The following is a 26,203-nucleotide window of genomic DNA, read 5'->3' on the forward strand; positions in this document are numbered from 1 at the left end:
CAGAGAGTGGTAATCAATGGACACTGCTCATCGTGGACTAATGTTATTAGTGGAGTCCCTCAGGGCTCAGTGTTGGGTCCATTATTGTTTTCTGTATTTATAAATGATATTGATGATGGTATATCAAGCTTAATGTCCAAGTTTGCAGATGATACAAAGGTTGGCAGGGTTGTCAAGGACACTACTGACACTACACTGCTGCAACAGGATCTGGAAAGGTTGAGCAGATGGGCTGAGAGGTGGCAAATGAAGTTTAACATTGACAAATGTAAAGTACTACACATGGGAAACAGCAACCCCAGAGCAACGTATGAACTCTGTGGTACTACACTGACAGTGGTAGAGAATGAAAGGGACTTGGGGGTGATTGTGCAGGCAGATATGAAGTTCTCTGAGCAGTGCAGACGGGCTGCAAGAGTAGCTCATGGAGTATTGTCAATGATATACAGGAGTTTTTCCAGCAGGGATAAGGAGGTGATTATTCCATTGTACAAGGCAATGGTCAGGCCACACCTAGAGTACTGTATACAGGTCTGGAGGCCTCATTTCAAGAAGGATGTAGAGCTGCTGGAACGAGTACAGAGAAGGGCAACAAGATTAGTGAATGGAACAAAGGGGTGCTCTTACGAAGAAAGGCTTAAGTTTTGCAAATTACAGTGTCTGGAGACTAGGCACCAGCGAGGTGATCTGATAGAGGTGTATAAAGCCTTGAATGGTTTAAGCATGCTCAATGCTGATGGGATTCTTCCTCTAGCTCAGAAAAATCACCTGAGAGGGCATAAATTCAAATTGAGGAAAGACAGATGTAGGATAGACGTGCGGAAATTTGCCTTTAGCCAGCGGGTGGTTGGTTGGTGGAACAGACTGCCATCCCTTGTGGTGGAGGTTGATAGCCTAAATAAGTTTAAGGCTCAGCTTGGCAGGTATTTTGAACGAACAGAGGGGTGAATTGGAAGTGGGTTTTTTTTTTTTTTTTGGCTGATGCTGCATAAGCTTGCTTTCTTGCATCAAATGCCTCTACTAATGCTAATGCTAATGCTAAATACTATATAAGCTAAAACCATATCTTATCTTCAATATATTACAGACCAGCTTTATATCTTATGGTTTTATATCTTAACTTCATATTGAAGTTAAGATATAAAACCATATCTTAACTTCATATTCGATTGCACAATTACCTCCAGGTCTTTTTCACTTTCCACTTCCCTGGGTGTAGTACTACACAGTTGGTACATTTCTCTTCAGTTATTGCTACCCATATGCAGTACTTTGCATTTGTCAATGTTAAACTTCAGTTGCCCCTTATCAGCCCATTCGTCCAAAAATGGTAATAATTTCATCACTGCAAGGATTGTCATTTAAAACAACTAATGCCTTAATGCATTTTATTATAATCAAAGTCATTTGTATGTAGTATTCCTCAGATTACAAAGTCATAATATAAAGTAATTCACTTTTGCATAATATAAATCTGAAGATGATATACTTAACTCAGGCTTAAAAGAATAGCAAAAATGCTATGGACTCTCAGGTGTTTTGTGGTAGTAACTACCACAAAACATCTGAGAATCTGCATACCATTTCTTTTTCTTCAGTGATAAAATAAATAAAATCAATGATATTGTGAAAAAAAAAAAAAACAGCAGAGCAGTAGTTGGGGTAACTTGTAATTTAATTACAAAACAGTTTCCTTGTAATTAAGTTACCACAGATAAAACATCTGAGAATAATCTGTAACTCTTTAAGGAATTAAAGACAAGATTGCAGGTTGAAGTGCTTATTTTCTTGCTAATTTCGATTTGTTGATTTACCTGCACACCATGCTGCTAAAAGAACATATGAGAGCCAAATAATGTTGCTTGTGTGTGTTTTTTTTTTTTTTTTTATATAATAAGTCTTTTAATCATTAATTTTATAAGGTAGTTTATTACACTCAGATTATATCTTTTTAATTTCTGATTTAATAGATTCACTGGCTGTCTATCATAAATTCTGCTGTCCTTGTTTTGCTCTTGATTGGATTTGTGACTGTAATTTTGGTAAGATTAATCAGCTTGCATTAATTTGGTAAGATTAATTACTTGTTAAATATAATTGTGTTGTGTAGATGTATATATACAGGGTGTCCCAAAAGTCACTGTGTATTTTGGTGAAATAGTGTGATTTTCAATTAAATTTCATTACAACAAGTATATTTATTCTTTTTTACATAAAACATGAGTATTTGTAAATGTGTTAGAGATGTTATTTGAATTTTGATTAATTTTTTAATATTTTCTTTTTAGACCCATAATTCATGATGAATGTTCAAGAGCGAATTTTTCTTGTAATATCCCACATCAAAGGAATGAAGTTTTGTGAAATTAGGGAAAGATTTTCAAGGAGATTTCATAGTTCTTGAAATCATTGCAATCATTTTAAACTTATTCACCAGTGTACGAATCACGTTGTCCTGAAGACAATGCGATTCATACACTGGTGAATAAGTTTAAAAGAACTGAATCTGTGTGTGATGAGCACAGATGTGGATGCATATGTATATTTACCAGTTAGGAAGGGATCTCGAAGACTGAACATACCCAAGACATCAGTCCACAGAATTTTGCGTTCGGCATTGATGAAAAAGCCTTACCACTTCCAAGTGTTGCATGACCTGCATGAAGAAGATTTCCACTTTGTGCAGCAAGGTGTGCATCACTTGTCAATCAAATCCAAAATAACAGCTTAATCGATCTGGCTCGCTCAGTCCATTCAAGAACTTATACACCTCAGTCAGATCGCCTTGCAGAATCATATACAGAAGCTGTAATTTGCAGAACTTAAGCCTTAAGAGCTGTGGTGGTGCCACACAGATATAAGAAATGCAGAACTGGAATTTGGGGAGAACAATGTTTACAGGAAAAATAGACAGGATAGTAAGGGGGGAGGAGTTATGCTATTAGTTAAGAAATGCATAAAATCCAAGGAAGTGAAGCCAGTCGACATCACTGAACAGTGCAGTGTCGAGTCAGTTTGGTGTGACATAAGCATTGGGAGATCAAAATTGAGAGTAGGAGTGTGTTATAGGCCTAATGACTCTGATGAGTATAATAAGAAACTGTACAGGGAATTAGAGTGGGCCAGTAAATCAGAGAGTCTTATAATGGGCGATTTTAATTTCCCAGATATTGACTGGAATTTGTGGGTTGGTCATTCACACACTAGCAAGACTTTTGTGGATTTATTGAATGGTTTTCTACATCAGCATGTTCGGGAGGTAACTAGAGGAAGTAATACTCTTGATCTGATTATCAGTAGTGATTCTTCATGCATTAAGAACCTGCAGATAAAGGAACCACTAGGTGGCACTGATCACAGTGTGCTGAAGTGGGATTTACTCAAAGAGGTAACTACCATCAGGGTTAAAGGGAAGGGTTTTTGCTTTCGTAAAGGTGACTACAGTGGTCTGAGACAGTATTTAAATTCTATACGGTGGGACTAACTGATGATGATACCAACAGCAAATTCAAAATGGGAAGCATTCAAAGAATTAATCTTGGAAGCAACTAGGCTTTTTACATACCAACTAAGAAATATTGTTCATGGTTTAGGCCTAAATGGATGTCAGATGAATTAATGAGGCATATGGCATAGAAGAAAAATGCACGCGATATATATAAATTAATAGGTGACCTGGAAGCTTATGATACATATATAAGCTGGTCTGTAACCAAGTCACAAAGGAGATTAGGCAGCCAAAGACAGATTATGAGAAATCCTTGGCAAAGGATGCAAAGAAAAACAGCAAAGAGTTCTTTACCTGTGTAAACTCTAGAAGGAAAGGGATGAATCAGATTGGTCCACTGCATATTGATGGTTCAACTGTTGATGATCCTGCTCAGGTGGCTAACAAAATAAATGAGTATTTTGCATCTACATTCACACATGAGGAGTTATTTAGGGAGGGGAATGCCAGAGGTGAATTGAACTCTGGCAGTGAGCTGGATGATTTCGTAATAACTGAGAGGAAATTGGAGGAGAAATTGTTGAAGATAAACATAAAAAAGGCCACCCAGGGTGGATCGGATCTATCCAGTTATATTAAAGAAGGCAGCAAAGGAAGTAAGCAAACCCTTGGCCATAATTATGAGAACTTCTTTGGACTCATGAGAGGTACCCATGGACTGGAGATATGAAAATGTGACCCCAATTCACAAAGGAGGATCAAAGGGCGACACCAGTAATTATAAACCTGTTAGTTTAACTTCTGTTCCAAGAAAATTAATGGAGGCACTGGTAAAAGAAGCACTGCAGGATCATCTAGACAAGACTTTGTTATAGCTCGGACACAGCATGGTTTTGTTAAGGGAAAGTCTTGCCTGACCAATTTGATTGGACACTATGATGTCACAAAGGAACTGTATGCATGGAATAACTTTGATATCATATATATGGATCTTAGAAAGGGTTTTGATACTGTTGCACATGGAAGCCTGCTGAACAAATTGAAGCAGTGTGGCATTGGAGGCAAATTGCTGCTATGGATAAAGGGATGGTTGAGTGGGAGAAGACAGAGAGTGATAATCAATGGTCACTGCTCATCGTGGACTAATGTTATTAGTGGAGTCCCTCAGGGCTCAGTGTTGGGTCCATTATTGTTTTCTGTATTTATAAATGATATTGATGATGGTGTATCAAGCTTAATGTCCAAGTTTGCAGACGATTCAAAGGTTGGCAGGGTTGTCAAGGACACTACTGACACTATGCTGCTGCAACAGGATCTGGAAAGGTTGAGCAGATGGGCTGAGAGGTGGCAAATGAAGTTTAACATTGACAAATGTAAAGTACTACACATGGGAAACAGCAACCCCAGAGCAACGTATCAACTCTGTGGTACTACACTGACAGTGGTAGAGAATGAAAGGGACTTGGGGGTGGTTGTGCAGGCAGATATGAAGTTCTCTGAGCAGTGCAGATGGGCTGCAAGAGTAGCTCATGGTGTATTATCAATGATATATAGCAATTTTTCTAGCAGGGATAAGGAGGTGATTATTCCCTTGTATAAGGCAATGGTCAGGCCACACCTAGAGTACTGTATACAGGTCTGGAGGCCTCATTTCAAGAAGGATGTAGAGCTGCTGAAACGAGTACAGAGAAGGGCAACAAGATTAGTGAATGGAACAAAGGGGTGCTCTTATGAAGAAAGGCTTAAGTTTTGCAAATTACAGTGTCTGGAGACTAGGCACCAGCGAGGTGATCTGATAGAGGTGTATAAAGCCTTGAATGGTTTAAGCATGCTCAATGCTGATGGGATTCTTCCTCTAGCTCAGAATAATCACCTGAGAGGGCATAAATTCAAATTGAGGAAAGGCAGATGTAGGATAGACGTGCAGAAATTTGCCTTTAGCTAGCAGGTGGTTGGTTGGTGGAACAGACTTCCATCCCTTGTAGTGGAGGTTGATAGCCTAAATAAGTTTAAGGCTCAGGTGGACAGGTATTTTGAACGAACAGAGGGGTGAAGTGGGTGTTTTTTTTTTTTTTTTTTTTTTTTTTGGCTGATGCTGCATAAGCTTGGTTTCTTGCATCAAATGCCTCTACTAATGCTAATGTGCCTCTACTAATGCTAATGCCTTCTTTGTAAGAGCACCCCTTTTGTTCCCCCCAACAGTCATCTTGTGTTCCTTCTCTGTACTCATTCTAGCAACTCTACATTCTTCCTAAAATGAAGTCTCCAGACCTGTATGCAGTACTCAAGGTGTGGCCTGACCATTGCCTTATACAAGGGGCTAATCATCTCCTTATCCCTGCTGGCAAAATGTTTCTGTTACCCATTACTTGTTCTAATCTAACCAACAATTCAAACTTGTCATTTAATTGATGATACTCCTGACAAAGTGAAGACAGTATTTATGTATAGTTTTCTACCCTGTCATGCTCTTTGAAGTTATTTAAGCTTGTTTCCCTAGCATTAGCTTTCCATTTCTTTAAACATCTCTCCTCAGCACATCTTGATAATATTGGCTGCTGTGGCAGCAAACAAGAACTTTTCAGATGTGCGAAAGTGCTACTTTGACCCTATCAAGTGTTCATAAAACATATTCCTGAAGTTATGTGATTAATGTATTGCTGGGATTCATCACATAATGCAAAAACTCATATCTCCGAAATTATTTTCTGTAGAAAATAACAATTAAAGTCTATGCTTGGTACTCAGAATTTTAATCTTGTGGAAACAATAAATGTTTTGGAAATTTTCACCATCTTTTCGATTATTTAACATATTAAATTGTTTTAGAAATAGCTCAAATAGTGTTAATCACATTCATTACCTTATTTTTAAATTTAGCTAATGATTTTGTCTGTTGCAATTTACTATTTGTACTGCTGTTGTATCAGTGTTTTGGCATGAATATCGTAACATGTAAAGAGTAGTGCAGTTGAATAGTATTGTTTTAATTGTGATAAATAAGTAGATCAAAGGTTCTAATCTCTTGTTGGGCATTTAAATATATATGCCCTATTAGCATTAGTAGAGGCATACAATGCAAGAAAGCAAGCTTATGCAGCATCAGCCAAAAAAGAAAAGGAAAAAAAACCTCCCATTTCACCCCTCCATTCATTCCAAATGCCTGTCCAGCTCAGCCTTAAATTTATTTAGGCTGTCAACTTCCATAACAAAAGATGGAAGTCTGTTCCATCAATCAACTACCTGCTGGATAAAGGCAAATTTCCACACATCTATTCTACAACTGTCTTTCCTCAATTTGAATTTATGCCCCCTCAGGTTCTTAATCTGAGAAAGAGGAAGAATCCCATCAGCATTCAACTTGCTCAACCCATTCAAGGCCTTATACACTTCAATCAAATCATTTCGCAGGTGTTTGCTCTGTGTCTTCTGTTTCAGGTGCTGCAATTTGCAGAACTTAAGCCTTTCTTTGTAAGAGCAACCCTTTCCATTCACTATTCTTGTTTTCCTTCTCTGTACTCATTCCAGCAGCTCTACATCCTTCCTAAAATGAGGCCTCCAGACCTGTACACAGTACTCTAGGTGTGGCCTGACCATCCTTGTACAACGAGATAATCACCTCCCTGTCCCTGCTAGCAAAATTCCTATATATCATTGACAAGACTCCATGACCTGCCCTGGCAGCCTGTCTGCACTGCTCAGCGAACTTCATATTTGACAGCACAATTACCCCCCTGTCTTTTTTGTTTCCACCTCCTTGAGAATAGTACCACACAGTTGATATGTTTCTCTTGGGTTATTGTTACCCATATGCAGTACTTTGCATTTGTCAATGTTAAACTTCAGTTGCCACTTCTCAGCCTACTTGCCCAACTTATCTAAATCCAGTTGGAGTAGCATACTGTCATTAACAACCCTGTCAGACTTTGTATCATCTGCAAACTTGGACATTAAGCCTGGTATACCATCATCAATATCATTTATAAATACAGAAAACAACAATGGACCCAACACTGAACCCTGAGGGACTCCACTAATAACATTAGTCCACGAAGAGCAGTGTCCATTAATTACCACTCTCTGTCATTTCCCACTCAACCATCCCTTTATCCATTGTAACAACCTACCCTTAATGCCATACCTCTCCAATTTGTAAAGCAGTTAACTATTACTGCAGTCTTGTCTAGATGATCTTACAATGCTTCTTTAACCAGTGACTCCATTATTTTCCCCGGAACGCAAGTTAAGCTAACAGGTCTATAGTTACTTGGGTCACCTTTTGAACCCCATTTGTGAATTGGAGATATATATGCACACCTGCAGTCCATGGGGACCTCCTCTGAGTCCAAGGAAGTTCTCATAATTATGGCTAAGAGTTTGCTTAGTACCTTTGCTGCTTCCTTTAATATAACTGGATAGATCCTGTCCAACCCAGGTGCCTTCCTTATGTTTTACTTCACAATTTCTCCTCAGCTTTGCCCTCAGTTATTACAAAATCACTTTGCTCCTTGTTAGAGTTTGATAAACTTCTGGCATTCTACTCGTTGAATACCTCCTCATGCGTGAATGTAGATGCAAAATACTCATTCAGTTGATCAGCTACCTGAGTACGATCATCAATAGTCAACCCATGTATGTTAAGTGGTTCAATCTGATTCATCCCTTTCCTTCTAGAGTTTACATAAGTAAAGAACTCTTAGCTGTTTTTCTTTGCATCCATTGCCAAAGATTTCTTGTAATCTGCCTTCAACTGCCTAACCTCCTTTGTGACTTGATCACAGACCTGATTATATCTGCCGTAGGCTTCTGTGTCACCTGATACTTTATATGCATCCCATACATTTTTTTCTTTGCCACAAGACTCATTATTTCATCTGACATCCATTTAGGCTTAAACCTTGAACACTATTTCTTTGTTGGAATGAAAAGCCTCGTAGCCTTCAAAATTAAGTCCTTGAAGGCTTCCCGTTTAGAATTCAATGTTGGTAACATCATCAGTTGATCCCACTGTACAGAATTTTAAAACTGTCTGAGACCCCTATAGTGACCTTTACGAAAGCAAAAGCCCTTCCCTTTAGCCTTGATGGTAGTTACATCAGTACGTTGTGATCACTCTTAACCTTTATCCTTAAATAGATATCCTTAAATTACTTTATCCTTAGATAAAATGGTTCATTTATCTGCAAATTCTTAATGCATGAATAATCACTGCTGATCATCAGATCAAGAGTATTACTCCCTTTGGTAGCCTTCCGAACATGTTGCTATAGAAAATAGTCTTCCACTAAATCCATAAAAGTCTTGTTAGTATGGGAGTGACCAGCCCACAAGTTCCAGTCAATATCTGGAAAGTTAAAATCCCCCATTATAAGACATTCTGATTTACTGGCGCACTCTATTTCTCTGCACAATTGCTCATTATACTCGTCAGATTCATTAGGCCTCATTCATTATAACACACACCTACTGATTCATTATAACACACACCTACTCTCATTTTTCCTTTCCCAGTGCTTATGTCACACCAAACAGACTCAACATTGCATTGTCCACCAACATCGATTGGATGCACTTTCTTAGATTTTGTGTTTCGTCACTAACAGCATAAACCCCTCCTTCCTTCCTGTCCTGTGTTTCCTTTCTGTACACATTGTACTCCCCAAATTCCAATTCTGCACTGCTTATGTTTGTGTGACACCATATCTGCGATATTCCAACAATATCTATGACTAGCACTTCAAGCTCATCAAGTTTATTAACTACACTCCTAGCATTGGTGTACATGCAAGTATACATGCATGTTTCTACTCTTAGTTACCCTAACGCAGCTCATGTATTTACTTGTTCCACTGTGACTCCCAGCTGTTCTGGAATTTTGTGTTTAGCTAAGAAATTTAACTTTTTAGTAAGGATATACAGGCAGTTCCCACTTTGAGTTCTTTTTATTAAGTATCGACCAAATCAAAAATATGAAAATTAATTGCAATAAATGAATGGTGCTAAACATTCATACTCTAGATATGGGATTTCAAATCATGCACGTAGCTATTCAATACTACTGTATATTATTGTGCTGGCACTGTGTGTGCATTTCTTTGTTCAGGCAGAAATAAGGAAAGCAGTACAACTCTTAAAGAATTTTGGAAAGAATTCCTTAGTTTTGATGCAATCAAAATAATAAAATGAGCCTGGGACAATTACAGAGAATTGGAAAACTGTCCTCAGTTTTTTGATAATTTTGAAAGATTTCAAGAACCAGCAGAGATAGTACAAAATGAAACAGAAGTGCTCGTTAATAATGCTAACTAATTGCAGCTTGAGGTTTCTACAACTGACATCACTGATCTGCTTCAAGCACGTAATGGAGAGCTCACAAATGAAGACCTCCTTGAAATGGCAAAATGTAAAGAAGCTGAAGAAGAAAATTTAACAGTGAAACTCCTGTTTGTTCCTTCACTCTCAAGTGGCTTGATGAAGCTTTTCAACATATAGAAAAGCAATTGAGCACCAGAAAAGTTGCTAAAGATTTTAAAAAATCCTTATGCTTGCTATCATGAAATTTATAAAGAAAAGAGAAGACTGTCTTGGAAACACAGCACTCAAAGCATTTCCGAAAAAGACGACTCCTTGTGCTTGCAACAAACCAACAAATGCCAAGCCAACAATGAGTGTGCATTTTTAGTCGATGATGATGAAGAACAAACGTTCTTTAACATTTATATGACATAATCTCTTTATTATTATAATTTGCTTGATTTTATAGGCTATGTTTTCATTTCTTTTGATAAATAAATCATTGTTTAAACATAAAATATTGTTTTGTTGACCTTTATTTAACATTACTATGGTCAAATTTCATTGTTGAAAATGTAACTCCTATTTTTAGCATTACGTCTTTAGGAAATAAATTCCCGCTTTACAAGTTTTCGCTTTAGTTTTTGCTAGTAATGAATTAACTTGTAAAGTCGGGAACTACCTGTAACTAATTTAACATGTGATCATAACAGTATAGCTTAACATATATCTTTTACTTGATAACATAGGGTATAACATCATCATCATCAAGGATGATGATGATGATGAGACCAGAACAGGCCACTTGGCCTGTTCTGGTCTCAGTCCATCTTTTCTTTGGATGTCCTGGATCTCTTCTTCCAGCTGGCTGATATTTCATAATCTTCTTTGGTAATCTTGCTGAACGCATCCTATCCAAATGATTAATCCATTTTCCTCCGTATTTGTACATTCTATCTATTATTAGGTCAATACCTAATTCTTTACGAATATCATAATTTTTCTTCTTGTCCAATAATCTGTAACCACTGGTTCTGCGAATAAATTTAATTTCAGCACTTTCAATCCCTTTCTCATCTTTTGATTTAATTGTCCAAGTTTCACTTCCATAGAGTAAACTCGGTCTTGCTATCCCCTTATAAGATTTTATCCTTGTATGCTTTTGAACTTTATTCAGTTTTAGGATATTGTCAATTAAATCTGTAACGTTTAGAAAATTGGAAAGTTTTAATTATATATTTTTTTCTTCGACATAAGAAAGATAACATCCAAGATACTTAAATGAATTTACATGTTCCGGGATGGTATTTTCTATTACTATTTTACTTGTGATTGGATAATTACCTTTAAATTCCATAACTGTAGGCTTTTCACTTGAAATTTCCATTCAAAATGTTTTAGCAATATTGTTTAAGGTAAAAATTGATTTTTGAAGTTTGTTTTCATTCTGAGCTTTTTCATTCTGATTATTCGATTGTCTGCAAATAATAAAGTACTTAATTTAGTTACTCAATCAATTTTAAAACCACAGTTGATAGTATTCTTCCATTCTTTGACTATTGCATTTATATAAATACTAAACAAAGATAGTGACATTGGGCATTCTTGACGAACTCCTTGATTGATTGATTTCCATTTAGTTATACCAGAGTTAGACTTTATTGCAATTCTGTTATTATGATAGACATCCATTATAGAATTTAATAAATGATTATGGTTATTTAATTGTTTTAAAATTTCCCATAATCTTCCTCTAGAAACCATATCAAAAGCTTTCCTGAAATCAAATGTGAAATGTGTTTCAATATTGTTCTCTGTTTTTCTCTATTAAAATTTTTAATGTAAAAGCTGGGTCAATACAGGATCATCTTCCCTTGTTAATTTTAAGATAATTTTATTATCTAATTTTAAGAAGTCAAAATTAGATAAATTCATACTTTGCTGCATGTGATTTTCAATCCTAGGGGAGGGGGAGTCATTCTGTTCCCCATGAAGACCAATGAGTACGTAGTGCTAAGGCTTGGGCTTGTATTCATTTTAGAGATTTTACTGCTATTTGCAGTTCTGCCTAGGTTGCTAATATATTTTTAAATTGTATAGTGTAACCTAAACACAAGAATGTACATTTAAAAATCTGTGACAATGTTTGGACTGCTGTTTTGAAGCTGCTAGCTTCTCATCAGCTGGTAGGAGGCTTGTATTAGTGAATGTATGCCAAACTGTGAATAAAGTAATTTGTTTAAGTGAACAGCCAACTGGAGTATGCAGTAAAATTTCAGTTTAAACACCCTGGCCATTATATATTCCTTTAACTTCTAGCTGGGCTGTATTTGCCCTATGTAGACAATACCATAGGATTGCAGAGGTATTTCAGATAGTTTGAAATCAAATAAATTTGTAAGTTTTACTTCCATATGCTACTTGGCTGTTCATTTAGACAAATTCATTATTCATGATTCAGTATAGGTTTCCTAATAAAGATCCCCTACCAGCTGAAGGAAACCAGTAGCTTAAAATCAGCTGTTCTAGCAGTGCTTAAGGTTTTTAAGTGTATAGCAGATTCACCTGTTCAGTGTTGCTGTACAATTTAAAAATAAAAAGACATTAGCAACTTAGGCAATCGTGGATATTGACATTTGTCCCTTAGTTAAACATAAAGCCCAAGCCTTAGTGCCAAGTACCCACTTGGTCTTCAGTGATACCAGAGTGATCCCCTATTACTGAAGACAAAGATCGAAAATCAAATGCAGTAAAGTAATATGGATTTATCTAAGTTTAACTCTTGCATTGAAATACCTCAATGCAATGCAATGCTGTATGCAGGTCACGGTCTTTCACTAGCTATTCTGTGAAACATTCATGCTACAGTTCCAATCCTTCTCATCAACACACTGTTAGTCTAAGAAATGCACTGTTTATGTATGCAGTCAGTACCACATATATGGGTGAAAGGTATATGGAGTCAATGAGAGGAGAGATGCTAATGAATGACCTTGATCTGCTTGTAGAATTTCTTGACTGTAGTCTAGAAGTCCTGTTGCTTATAAAAATTCAACATATAAATGAATATACCATAGATGAGAATATGGTAGCTCAGTGAATTTCCAAACTTTATATTAGCATTAGTAGAGGCATATGATGCAAGAAAGCAAGCTTATGCAGCAACAGCCAAAAAAAAAAAAAAAAAAAACCACTCCCATTTCACCCCTCCATTCATTCAAAATACCTGTCCAGCTGAGCCTTAAATTTATTTAGGCTATCAACTTCCACAAAAAGGGATGGAAATCTGTTCCACCAACCAACCACCCGCTGGTTGGTTGGTGGAACTTAAGAAATTTGCAAAACTTAAGAAAAGTTCCTGTATATCATTGACAAGACACCATGAGCTACTCTTGCAGCCGTCTGCACCACTCAGAAAACTTCATATCTGCCTGCACAATTACCCCCAGGTCCCTTTCATTCTCTACCACTGTCAGTGTAGTACCACAGAGTTGATAGCTTGCTCTGGGGTTACTATTTCCCATATGTAGTACTTTACATTTTCCACCTCTCAGCCCATCTGCTCAACCTTTCCAGATCCTGTTGCAGCAGCATAGCGTCAGTAGTGTCCTTAATAGCCCTGCCACCCTTTGTATCATCATAGTATCATAGTATCTAATCAAAGTATCTAAGTGCATCATAGTATCTAATCAAATTGGTCAGGCAAGACTTGCCCTTAACAAAACCATGCTGTGTCCGAGCTATAACTGAAGTCTTGTCTAGATGATCCTGCAGTGCTTCTTTAACCAGTGCCTCCATTAATTTTCCTGCAACAGAACTTAAACTCACAGGTCTATAATTACTTGTGTCAGCCTTTGATCCTCCCTTGTGAATTGGGGTCACATTTTCAAATCTCCAGTCTATGGGTACCTCCCATGAGTCCAAAGAAGCTCTCATAATTACGGCTAAGGGTTTGCTTACTTCCTTTGCTGCCTCCTTTAATATAACTGGATAGATCCCATCCACCCTGGGTGCCTTTTTTATGTTTATCTTCAACAATTTTTCCGCCACTTTCCTCTCAGTTATTACAAAATCATCCAGCTCTCTGCCGGAGTTTAACTCACCTCTGGCATTCTCCTCCCTGAATAACTCCTCATGGGTGAATGTAGATGCAAAATACTCATTTAGTTTGTTAGCCACCTGAGCAGGATCATCAACGGTTGAACCATCAATATCCAGTGGACCAACCTGATTCATCCCTTTCCTTCTAGAGTTTACATAGCTAAAGAACTCTTTTCTGTTTTTCTTTGCATCCTTTGCCAAAGATTTCTCATAATCTGCCTTTGCCTGCCTAATATCCTTTGTGACTTGGTTACAGACCAGCTTATGTCTATCAAACACTTCCATGTCACCCATTAATATGTATCCCATGCATTTTTCTTCTTTGCAATATGTCTCATTAGTTCATCTGACATCCATTTAGGTCTTAACCTTGAATAATATATACAGGAATTTTTCTAGCAGGGATAAGGAGGTGATTATTCCCTTGTATAAGGCAATGGTCAGGCCACACCGTGAGTTCTGTATAGAGGTCTGGAGGTCTCATTTCAAGAAGGATGTAGAGCTGCTGGAACGAGTACAGAGAAGGGCAACAAGATTAGTGAATGGAACAGACGGTTGCTCTTACGAAGAAAGGCTTAAGTTTTGCAAATTGCAGTGTCTGGAGACTAGGCACTGGCGAGATGATCTGATAGAGGTGTATAAAGCCTCGAATGGTTTCAGCATGCTCAGTACCGATGGGATTCTTCCTCTTGCTCGGAATTTATGCCCTCACTTGAGAGGGTGAGGATTGAGGAAAGACAGATGTAGGATAGATGTGCGGAAATTTGTCTTTAGACAGCGGGTGGTTGGTTGGTGGAACAGACTTCCATCCCTTGTTGTGGAAGTTGATAGCCTAAACAAATTTAAGGTTCAACTGGACAGGTATTTTGAATGAACGTAGGGGTGAAATGGAAGAGGTTTTTTTTTTTTTTTGGCTGATGCTCCATAAGCTTGCTTTCTTGCATCCTATGCCTCTACTAAGGCTAATATTTCTTAGTTGGTTTGTAAAGCCTAGTAGCTTCCAAGATTAATTCTTTGAATGCTTCCCATTTTGAATTTGCTGTTGGTAACATCATCAGTTGGTCCCACTGTATAGAATTTAAATACTGCCTCAGACCATCGTAGTTGCCTTTAGGAAAGCAAAAACCCTTCCCTTTACTCCTGATGGTAGTTACCTCTTTGAGTAAATCCCACTTCAGCACACTGTGATCATTGCCACCTAGTGGTTCATTTACCTGCAGATTCTTAATGCATGAAGAATCACTACTGATAATCAAATCAAGAGTATTACTCCCTCTAGCAGCCCGAACAAGCTGCTGTAAAAAACAATCATCCAATAAATCCAAAAGCCTTGCTAGTGTTTAAGTGCCCAACCCACAAATTCCAGTCAGTATCTGGGAAATTCTAATACCCCATTATAGGAGTCTCTGATTTACTGGCCCACTCTATTTCCCTTTGCAGTTTCTTATTATACTCACCAGACTCATTAGGCCTATAGCACACTCCTACTCTCAATTTTGATCTCCCAATGCTTATGTCACAACAAATTGACTCTACACGGCACTGTCCAGCGATGTCGACTGGCTTCACTTTCTTGGATTTTGTGTTTCTTAACTAATAGCATAACCCCTCCTCCCTTCCTATACTGTGTATCCTTTCTGTACACATTGTACTCCCCAAATTCCAGTTCTGCATTCCTTATATCTGTGTGACACCATGTCTCTGATATCCCAACAATATCTGTCTTTGATGTTTCAAGCAATACCTCAAATTTATTTACCAAACTCCTAGCATTGGTGTACACGCAAGTATACATGCACCTGTTCGTATTCTTAGCAACCCTAACACAACCCATGTGTTTATTTGTGCAAATACTGCAATGGCTCCCGGCAGTCTCTGAAATACCCTGCATCTTGTTTTCCAGGCCGCTGCTCGTTCCAATAGAAGCAGTGCAAGAATCACTTTCACCTCTGCCAGTGGCTACTGTTAATCTATTAGTCCTTGTATCCCCCCCCCCCACCAAGCTAGCAGTTTTCTGACCCACCTAACACTGCCTCGATACATCAGCAAATATTCTTGCACCCTTTCTATTTAAGTGTATCCCATCCCTATAGAATCAGTCTCTCCTGTTAACAAGTGCAGAGCGGGCTGGGAAAAATTCTACCCCTTGAGCCTTGCACAGTCTGTCCAGGACCGAATTGATTGAGGGTCTTATCATATACTCTCTCCTATTGTGTCTGGGCAGAATTGCAGACACTTTCAAATTCAACCCTAATTCACGGCTTTTTTCAACAGTGACCTGTACTTGTTAAGTAATTCCGCCGGTCTCCTACTCTTAATATAATTAGTGCCAACATGTACAACTGTATCATCTTTTGTGCCCATAAAAGAATATATCCTCTCTACAATGTTATCAACCTTTACCCCTGGCAGACATACCCTGGTCCTGTTCCACCTATCCTTTTTACATACCATGTTCCCCGTTTCCCTGACAATAGAGTCACCAACAACTACTAGTTCCTGTGGGCCAGCACATTCTGTCTTGGTGGTTGCCGCTGTGTTGTGTGATGACCAATGTGCCTCAGTAGCCAGGTGGGCAGGAGCAGCAGTGCGTTGCACACGCTTCTTGATTAGACCGGGGTTCGAGCTCGTGACCACCAAATACGGAGGATGCGGAGAGGTCAGGGAATGACCAACGCATATCTCCGGAGCAATATGGCCTTAGTTGCTAATGCTCCTAAAAACCAAATAACAAACAAACAAACAAACAACAGCGTGATGACCAAGTGCAAGCCCTGGCGTTGATGCGGGCAGCTGAGAGTTTGATGGGCCCTCAATTTAGATCCTTCGATTACATCCATCCTGTCCTTCAAGCTCTCATATGGTCCCATAACAACGCTGAGTTGTTGCCTGATTTCCTTACACTCCTTACATCGCATGCACACAAAGACATCGCCCATGGCAATATCATATCCCGTACCCGATTGCTCCACAAACATCAAGCAAGCAGTGCATTTTAAAAGGCTGTGATTCAGAGGGCAACTGCCCCCCGCAGTTCTCCCCTGAGCCACAGCACTCCCGTTAGCTTGAGCCTTTTGCTTTGCTGCTCTAGTCTGAGTCATGATTTCGTTTTAATTTCAATAAAATTTCAATTTCAGTACAAAATTATAATCCTAAACTTGTATCCAAACACAGTTATAACGCTATATATATTTTTCAGTATCGAGTATTATCTTTTATATAACTTCCATTTATATAACTTCTGTATCAAGTTATGTATTAATTAATGATGTTACATTTGTAAAATCTAAGTCATATGTATTTAGTTAAAAAGTACAATTTAATTGACAATTAAGTTTAACCAGATTAATAGATTTTACTGATTAATTGACAATATTATATAGTGCTACCTTTCTTAGCTTAGCAACATATAATGAAATTTGGCTGCAATGCCATTGTCTAAATTGATATTTCTACATAATGATCAAAACAACTTAAATAATTTTCTTTCAGACTCGTGTTTTGAGGAATGATTTTGCTCGTTATAACGTTGATGATGATGAACTAGATAGCATGGAAGGTGATGAGTATGGCTGGAAAATTATTCATACAGATGTATTTAGGTTCCCAAAATGCAAAAGTCTTTTCTGTGCTATTTTGGGTATGTAATAAAATTATGATAAACTGATGTTTCAGTTGATAAGCATACAGATAACTTTTTTTATTACTATTACTGTGCAATTTCCATAATCTATATCAAAGCTAATTGAACCAGACTCTGATTTAAATAATTTTTTTTAAATAATTTAAAAATGTTATTTCTGTTAATCCTTAATAGAAATAACTTTCTATTAACTATTGTGCTATTTTTGTTGTGATTAGCAGCAAAAATAGCAAATGTTTTCTACTATATATTATATTTAGTTGAAAATATTGTGTATTATATGAGCCACTCAGAGGCCAAACTCATCAATTCCACTTTCTGTAATTTTCTCAATTTTAGAACCAGAGCACATGATTAGTGCTTAACTTTTCAGAAACCAAATGATTAACCTTGATAATTCTATTTATCACCATGAGATAGCAGCAATTTATGGCTTCTGAAGAAATTTATATTATTCAGAAATATATTAACTTATAATAAATTTTTAAGTTAATATATTTCAGAAGCCATTTTGATTCACTTCAGTTTGGTGTCAACAGTTGTCCATAATCGAGGTTATTATGAAGTGTTAAACAAGAAATATCATATTAATTATAAAAGTACATTGTTTTATAAAAGAAACAAATTTAAGGGTGTAAATAAAGATGGCAAGTAATTATTGTGACATTCAGAGTAATGAATCAGATGGAGACTGGCAAAATTACTTAAAAAGTACAGGTCAATGTTGAAAAAAAGCCGTGAGTTAGGGTTAAATTTGAAAGTGTCTGCAATTCTGCCAGACACGATAGCAGAGAGTATATAATGAGAGACTTGTCAATCAATTCGGCCCTGGGGAGATTGTGCAAGGCTCATGGGGTAGAATTTTTTTGACAGGAGAGTTTTTTTTGAGTTTTTGAGAGAATTTTGACAGGAGAGACTGCTTCTACAGGGATAGAGTACACTTAAATAGAAAGGGTGGAAGAATATTTGCTGATGCTATCAGGGCAGTGTTAAGTGGGTCAGAAAACCGCTAGCTTGAGGGGGGGGGATACATGGACTAATTGATGCCAGTAGCTGCTGGCAGAGGTGAAAGTGATTCTTGCACTGCTCTGTTGTAACGAGCGACAGCCTAGAGAGAGGTTACTGGGGATTTCAAGATCTGCTGGAAGTCATCGTGAAACAAGTAAATACATGGGCTGTGTTAGGGTAACTAAGAGTAAGAACAGGTGTATGCCAGTGCTAGAAGTTTGATAAATAAATTTGATGAATTTGAGGTGATGGTTTTCTGATATTCCAAAAATATCTGCCTTTTATTATGAGAGCATCCTTGGACTCAGGGGAGGTTCCCACGGACTGGAGATGTGCAAATGTATCCCCAATTCACAAAGGGGGATCGAAGGGTGACACGAGTAAATACAGACCAGTTAGTTTAACTTCTGTTCCGGGTAAAATAATGGAGTCACTGGTTAAAGATGCATTGCAGGATCATCTAGACAAGACTGCAGCAATAATTCAGACACAGCATGGGTTTGTTAAGGGAAAGTCTTGTCTGACAAATTTGATAGGATATTATGATGTTGTTACAAAGGAACTGGATGCAAAAAATAATTTTGATATCATATATTTGGATTTCAGGAAAGCTTTTGACACTGTTGCGCATGGAAGACTATTGTACAAATTGGAGCAGAATGGTATTAAGGGTAAGTTGCTACAATGGATAAAAGGATGGTTAAGTGCTAGAAGACAGAGGGTGGTAATCAATGGGTGCTGCTCTTCTTGGACTAATGTTATTAGTGGAGTCCCACAGGGTTCGGTGTTAGGTCCACTGTTGTTTTGTATATTTATCAATGATATTGATGAAGGTATATCAGGCTTAATGTCAAAGTTTGCAGATGATACAAAGGTTGGCAGGGTTGTTAATGACAGTAATGGCAGTGTGCTACTGCAACAGGATCTAGATAATTTGGGCAGATGGGCTAAGAAGTGGCAACTGAAGTTTAACCTTGAAAAATGCAAAGTACTACATATGGGTAGAAGTAACCCCAGAGAAACGTACCAACTGTGTGGTACTACACTTAAGGTGGTAGAAAATGAAAAAGACCTGGGAGTAATTGTGCGGGCAGATATGAAGTTTTCTGAGCAATTCAGACAGGCTGCCAGGGCAGGTCATGGGGTTTTGTCAATGATATATAGGAATTTTGCTAGCAGGGAAAAGGAGGTGATTATCCCTCTGTATAAGGCAATGGTCAGGCCACGGCTTGAGTACTGCGTACAGGTCTGGAGGCCTCATTTTAGGAGGATGTAGATTTACTTGAGCATGTACAGAGAAGGGCAACAAGATTGGTGAGGGGAATGAAGGGATCCTCTTACCAAGAGAGGCTTAAGTTCTGCAAATTGCAGTGGCTGGAGACTAGGCACCTGTGCGGTGATCTGATTGAGGTATATAAGGCCTTGAATGGGTTGAGCACGCTGAATTCTGATGGGATCCTTCCACTTGTTCAGATTACGAACCTAAGGGGGCATAAATTCAAATTAAGAAAGGACAGATGTAGAATAGATGTGCGGAAATTTTCCTTTAGCCAGCGGGTGGTTAATTGCCGGAACAAACTTCCATCTGTCGTTGTGGAAGTTGATAGTTTGAATAAATTTAAGGAGGAACTGGACAGGCATTTGGAGGGAATGGTGTGATTTTTTTTTTTTTTTTTTTTTGGCTGATGCTGCATAAGCTTATACACTTGCTTTCTTGCATCACATGCCACTACTACTACTACTACTTTGATGAGGAACATTAAATGCAGATATTGTTGGAATATTAGAGACATGGTGTCACACAGATATAAGGAATGCAGAAATGGAATTTGGGAAGTGCAATGTGTACAGGAAGGAAAGACAAGTATATACAGGAATTTTTCTAGCAGGGATAAGGAGGTGATTATTCCCTTGTATAAGGCAATGGTCAGGCCACACCGTGAGTTCTGTATAGAGGTCTGGAGGTCTCATTTCAAGAAGGATGTAGAGCTGCTGGAACGAGTACAGAGAAGGGCAACAAGATTAGTGAATGGAACAGACGGTTGAACAAGATAAGATAGCATAGGAAGGAAGGCAGAGTTATACTATTAGTTAAGAAACATAAAATCTAAGGAAGTGCAGCCAGTTGTGATGGGTGGACAGTGCAGTGTCGAGTCAGTTTGATGTGACATAAGCACTGGTAATGCAGAATTGAGAGTAGGAGTGTGTTATAGGCCAAATGACTCTGATGAGTATAATGAACAACTGAACAGAGAAATTGAGTGGGCCACTAAATCGGACTGTCTTATAATGGGGAAGTTTAATTTCCGAGATATTTACTGGAACTTATGGGTAGGTCACTCACACACTAGCAAGGCTTTTGTGGATTTATTGGATGATTGTTTTCTACAGCAGCATGTTAGAGAAGCAGCTAGAGGGAGTCACACTTTTGATTTTGATTATCAGTAGTGATTCTTCATGTATTAATAATCTGCAGATAAAGGTAGTGCTGGTAGTAGTAGTAGTGGCATGTGATGAAAGAAAGCAACTGTATGAGCTTATGCAGCATCGGCCAAAAAAAAATAAATAAAATAAAAAAATCACACCATTCCCTCCAAATGCCTGTCCGGTTCCTCCTTAAATTTATTTAACCTGTCAACTTCCACAACGACAGATGGAAGTTTGTTCCAGCAATTAACCACCCGCTAGGCAAATTCTATTCTACATCTGTCTTTTCTTAATTTGAATTTATGCCCCCTTAGGTTCGTAATCTGAACAAGTGGAAGGATCCCATAAAAACCAAGGAAACACATAAAAACCAAGGAAGTGAAGCCAGTCGGCATCGCTGGACAGTGCAGTGTGGAGTCAGTTTGGTGTGACATAAACATTGGGAGATCAAAATTGAGAGTAGGAGTGTGCTATAGGCCTAATGACTCTGATGAGTATAATAAGGAACTGTACAGGGAAATAGAGTGGGCCAGTAAATCAGAGAGTCTTATAATGGGAGATTTTAATTTCCCAGATATTGACTGGAATTTGGGGGCTGGTTACTCACACACAAGCAGGGCTTTTGTGGATTTATTGGATGATTGTTTTCTACATCAGCATGTTCGGGAGGCAACTAGAGGGAGTAATACTCTTGATTTGATTATCAGCAGTGATTCTTCATGCATTAAGAATCTGCAGATAAAGGAACCACTAGGTGGCAGTGATCACAGTGTGCTGAAGTGGGATTTACTCAAAGAGGTAACTACCATTAGGGGTAAAGGGAAGGGTTATTGCTTCCGTAAAGGCAACTACGATGAACTGAGACAGTATTTAAATTCTATACAGTGGGACCAACTGATGATGTTACGAACAGCAAATTCAAAATGGGAAGCATTCAAAGAACTTATCTTGGAAGCTACTAGGCTTTACATACCAACTAAGAAATATTGTTCAAGGTTTAGGCCAAAATGGATGTCAGATGAACTAATGAGGCATATGGCAGAGAAGAAAAATGCATGGGATACATACAAATTAACACATGACACAGAAGCCTATGATAGATACAAGTTGATATGCAACCAAGTTACAAAGGAGGTTAGGCAGGCGAAGGCAGATTACGAGAAATCCTTGGCAAGGGATGCAAAGAAAAACTGCAAAGAGTTCTTTACTTATGTAAACTCTAGAAGGAAGGGGATGAATCAGATTGGTCCACTTGATATCGATGGGTCAAGTGTTGATGATCCTGCTCAGGTAGCTAACAAACTAAATGAATATTTTGCATCGACATTCACACATGAGGAGTTATTCAGGGAGGGGAATGCCAGAGGTGTATTCAACTCTAGCAGTAAGCTACAGAATCTTGAAATAACTGGGAGTAAAGTGGAGGAGAAACTGTTGAAGATAAACACAAGAAAGGCACCCGGGGTGGATGGGATCTATCCAGTTATATTAAAGGAGGCAGCAAAGGAAGTAAGCAAACCCTTAGCCATAATTATGAGAGCTTCCTTGGACTCAGGGGAGGTACCCATAGACTGGAAATGTGCAAATGTGACCCCAATTCACAAAGGAGGATCAAAGGCTGACACAAGTAATTATAGACCTGTGAGCTTAACTTCTGTTCCAGGAAAATTAATGGAGGCACTGGTTAAAGAAGCACCGCAGGATCATTTAGACAAGACTTCAGTTATGGCTCAGACACAGCATGGTTTTGTTAAGGGGAAGTCTTGCCTGACCAACTTGATTGGATACTATGATGCAGTCACAAAAGAACTGGATGCAGGGAATAACTTTGATATTATATACTTGGATCTTAGAAAGGCTTATGATACTGTTGCACATGGAAGACTGCTACACAAATTGGAGCAGTGTGACATTGGAGGCACATTGCTGCTATGGATAAAGGGGTGGTTGAGGGGGAGAAGACAGAGTGGTAATCAATGGACACTGCTCATCGTGGACTGATGTTATTAGTGGAGTCCCTCAGGCCTCAGTGTTGGGTCCATTATTGTTTTCTGTATTTATAAATGATATTGATGATGGTATATCGGGCTTAATGTCCAAGTTTGCAGACGATACAAAGGTTGGCAGGGTTGTCAAGGACACTACTGACACTATGCTGCTGCAACAGGATCTGGAAAGGTTGAGCAGATGGGCTGAGAGGTGGCAAATGAAGTTTAACATTGACAAATGTAAAGTACTACACATGGGAAACAGCAACCCCAGAGCAACGTATCAACTCTGTGGTACTACACTGACAGTGGTAGAGAATGAAAGGGACTTGGGGGTGGTTGTGCAGGCAGATATGAAGTTCTCTGAGCAGTGCAGACGGGCTGCAAGAGTAGCTCATGGAGTATTGTCAATGATATACAGGAATTTTTCCAGCAGGGATAAGGAGGTGATTATTCCCTTGTATAAGGCAATGGTCAGGCCACACCTAGAGTACTGTATACAGGTCTGGAGGCCTCATTTCAAGAAGGATGTAGAGCTGCTGGAACGAGTACAGAGAAGGGCAACAAGATTAGTGAATGGAACAAAGGGGTGCTCTTACGAACAAAGGGGTGCTCTTAAGTTTTGCAAATTACAGTGTCTGGAGACTAGGCACCAGCGAGGTGATCTGATAGAGGTGTATAAAGCCTTGAATGGTTTAAGCATGCTCAATGCTGATGGGATTCTTCCTCTAGCTCAGAAAAATCACCTGAGAGGGGCATAAATTCAAATTGAGGAAAGACAGATGTAGGATAGACGTGCGGAAATTTGCCTTTAGCCAGCGGGTGGTTGGTTGGTGGAACAGACTTCCATCTTCACTTGGTGGAGGTTGATAGCCTAAATAAGTTTAAGGCTCAGCTGGACAGGTATTTTGAACGAATAGAGGGGTGAAGTGGAAGTGGGTTTTTTTTTTTTTTTTTGGCTGATGCTGCATAAGCTTGCTTTCTTGCATCAAATGCCTCTACTAATGCTAATGCTAAATGCTAATGCTATCCCATCAGAATTCAGCATGCTCAACCTATTCAAGGACTTGTGATCACACTGTTCTAATCTGGGATTTACTCAAAGACGTAACTACTATCAGGGTGAAGGGAAGAGTTTTTGCTTTCATAAAGGTGACTATGGTGGTCTCACATAGTTTTTAAATTCAATACAGTGGGATCAACTGATGTTAAAACAGCAAATTCTAAATGGGAAGCCTTCAAGGAATTAATCTTGAAAGCTACGATGCTTTTCATACCAACTAAGAAATACTGTTCAATATTACAACCTAAATGGATGTCAGATGACCTAATGAGGCTCGTGGCAGAGAAGAAAAATGTGTGGGATGCATATAAATTATCAGTTGACACAGAAGCCTATGGCAGATATAAGCTAGTCTGTAATGAGGTTAGGCAAGTGAAGGCTGATTACGAGAAATCCTTGGCAAAGGATACAGGTATCAGGTAAGGTAGGTCCACTTGACGTTGCTGATTCGACTGTGATCCTGCTCAGGTAGCTAACAAACTGAATGAAATTTTCTACATTTACACATCAGGAGTTATTCAGGGTGGGGAAATGTCAGAGATGTATTAAACTCTGGCAGTGAGCTAAATGATTTTGTAATAACTCAGGGCAAAGTGGAGGAGAAATTGTTGAAGATGAACATAAAAAAGGCACCTGGGTTGGATGGGAACTATCCAGCTAAATTTAAATGAGGCAGCAAACTCTTAGCTATAATTATGAGAGCTTTTTTGGACTCGAGGTATGGACATCTCATGGACTGGAGATGTACAAATGTCACCCCAATTCATAAAGGAGGATCAAAGGGTGATACAAGTAATTACAGACCTGTTAGACCTGTTGAAATATCTGTTGATATTTCAACAGATATTTGAAATTTTTGTTTCTTCTCCAGTGGTTAGCACTGGAGGACAAACCAAAAAGCTTGAGGTGTGACGTCACAAAATGGGCCATACTTTATAGAAGTTTGTAATTGGAGTTGCTCTGTTTTTTTTTTGAAATTTGTAAATGCTGTTCCACCCTGATATTTTTTTCCATAAGTGATTATAAATCCCTTTTTTTTTCACTCTCACAAAATCACAAAAATTTCTGGAATCATAAGTACCACATACAAAGATAATGCAGTATTCCTTTTAATAAAATTTTTATTTTTATTTTAAACAAAGAACACGAGTTGACCAGAAGCTATTATCCATGTCAGGAATATGCCTTAATCTTTTGACTGGCTATAGAAAGAAGTTGACTAGCCCTACTTCTCGGTATGTGGGATAGGTGGCTGCACATGTTTTACGTTCCACTTACATTGTAGAAAGGGTAATCCCTTTAACCCTTAATTTGCACTTTTTCTAATTACCTAAAAGCCAGCAGTGGAAACAAAGCATATAAGTTGTCTCTCGTAATCCGTTATATGGAAATTTTCTTCATTCTACAGAAAATTTTAAATTTAATTTCCAAAAGGAATTCAAAAAAATTGCTATAAAGAAGTTTGTTAAACACAGGTCCGACTGTAATTAAATCAAAAATGAAGCAATTTTAAAATATATAACTGGTCGGATGCACCCTTAAAATGCTGTACCTGGGGTTGGCACCCCCACTCGCCCCACCCTATATCCGGCTCTTCTCCCAGCACATCAGTGGGTTGAGGCACACAGGTTGGGAATGACTGGTCTATGCCATTTCCCATTACAGGTAAGCTTTGATTTGCAAGAGAACTTTCATTAGTGGTTCTTTACCGAGCCAAAGCATTCTTGCTATTTTAAGCTTTTTACTTTGCTGCTTTTGTTTAAATGAGTTTTTTCATTACTATCTGATCATTTTTTTTTGTCTCATCTGCTTAATAATAATTGTTTAATATTTTTTATTTCTAGGAGTTGGTTCACAGTTCCTGGCTATTGCACTTGGAATTATGGTAATGGCACTGTTAGATCTTTTTAATGTTCATAAACATGGATCAATGAATACTGCTGCTTGCCTTCTCTATGCTTTTACTTCTTGTAAGTGTGCAGTTTGTGTTTAAGAAACTTTTAAATAAACTACCTTTTAGTTAGATTAAATTATTGTGTGAATTTAATTGATTAAATTATTTCTAAGACATGTTTTCTTTAATAAAACTCCACAATGAACTGTTATTTGCATATAAATATGGGTATCTTTGTGATTAAATGATTGGTCAATGCCCAAAACATTTCCAAATGACGTGATTCGCGACTTAACCACAGATGTCAAGAGAATAAAGTAAGCTAACCCATCCATTC

At 38.2% G+C, this 26,203-nt stretch overlaps 1 protein-coding gene across 1 annotated transcript in view; it reads left to right on the forward strand.

Moving 5' to 3' along the window:
* The window catches only part of LOC150077646 (transmembrane 9 superfamily member 1-like), a 274,121-nt gene that overhangs the window by 142,011 nt on the left and 105,907 nt on the right, over positions 1–26,203 (forward strand). Inside the window, exons 8-10 of the mRNA XM_090385415.1 lie at positions 1,971–2,042; positions 17,336–17,483; positions 25,817–25,942. Coding sequence (XP_090241541.1) covers positions 1,971–2,042; positions 17,336–17,483; positions 25,817–25,942 — 346 coding nt within the window. The remainder of the gene's footprint in view (positions 1–1,970; positions 2,043–17,335; positions 17,484–25,816; positions 25,943–26,203) is intronic.

The sequence above is a fragment of the Mastigoproctus giganteus genome, chromosome 11 (assembly GCF_048544385.1).
Source record: "Mastigoproctus giganteus isolate SK-2022 chromosome 11, ASM4854438v1, whole genome shotgun sequence".
Taxonomy (NCBI): Eukaryota; Metazoa; Arthropoda; class Arachnida; order Uropygi; family Thelyphonidae; genus Mastigoproctus; species Mastigoproctus giganteus.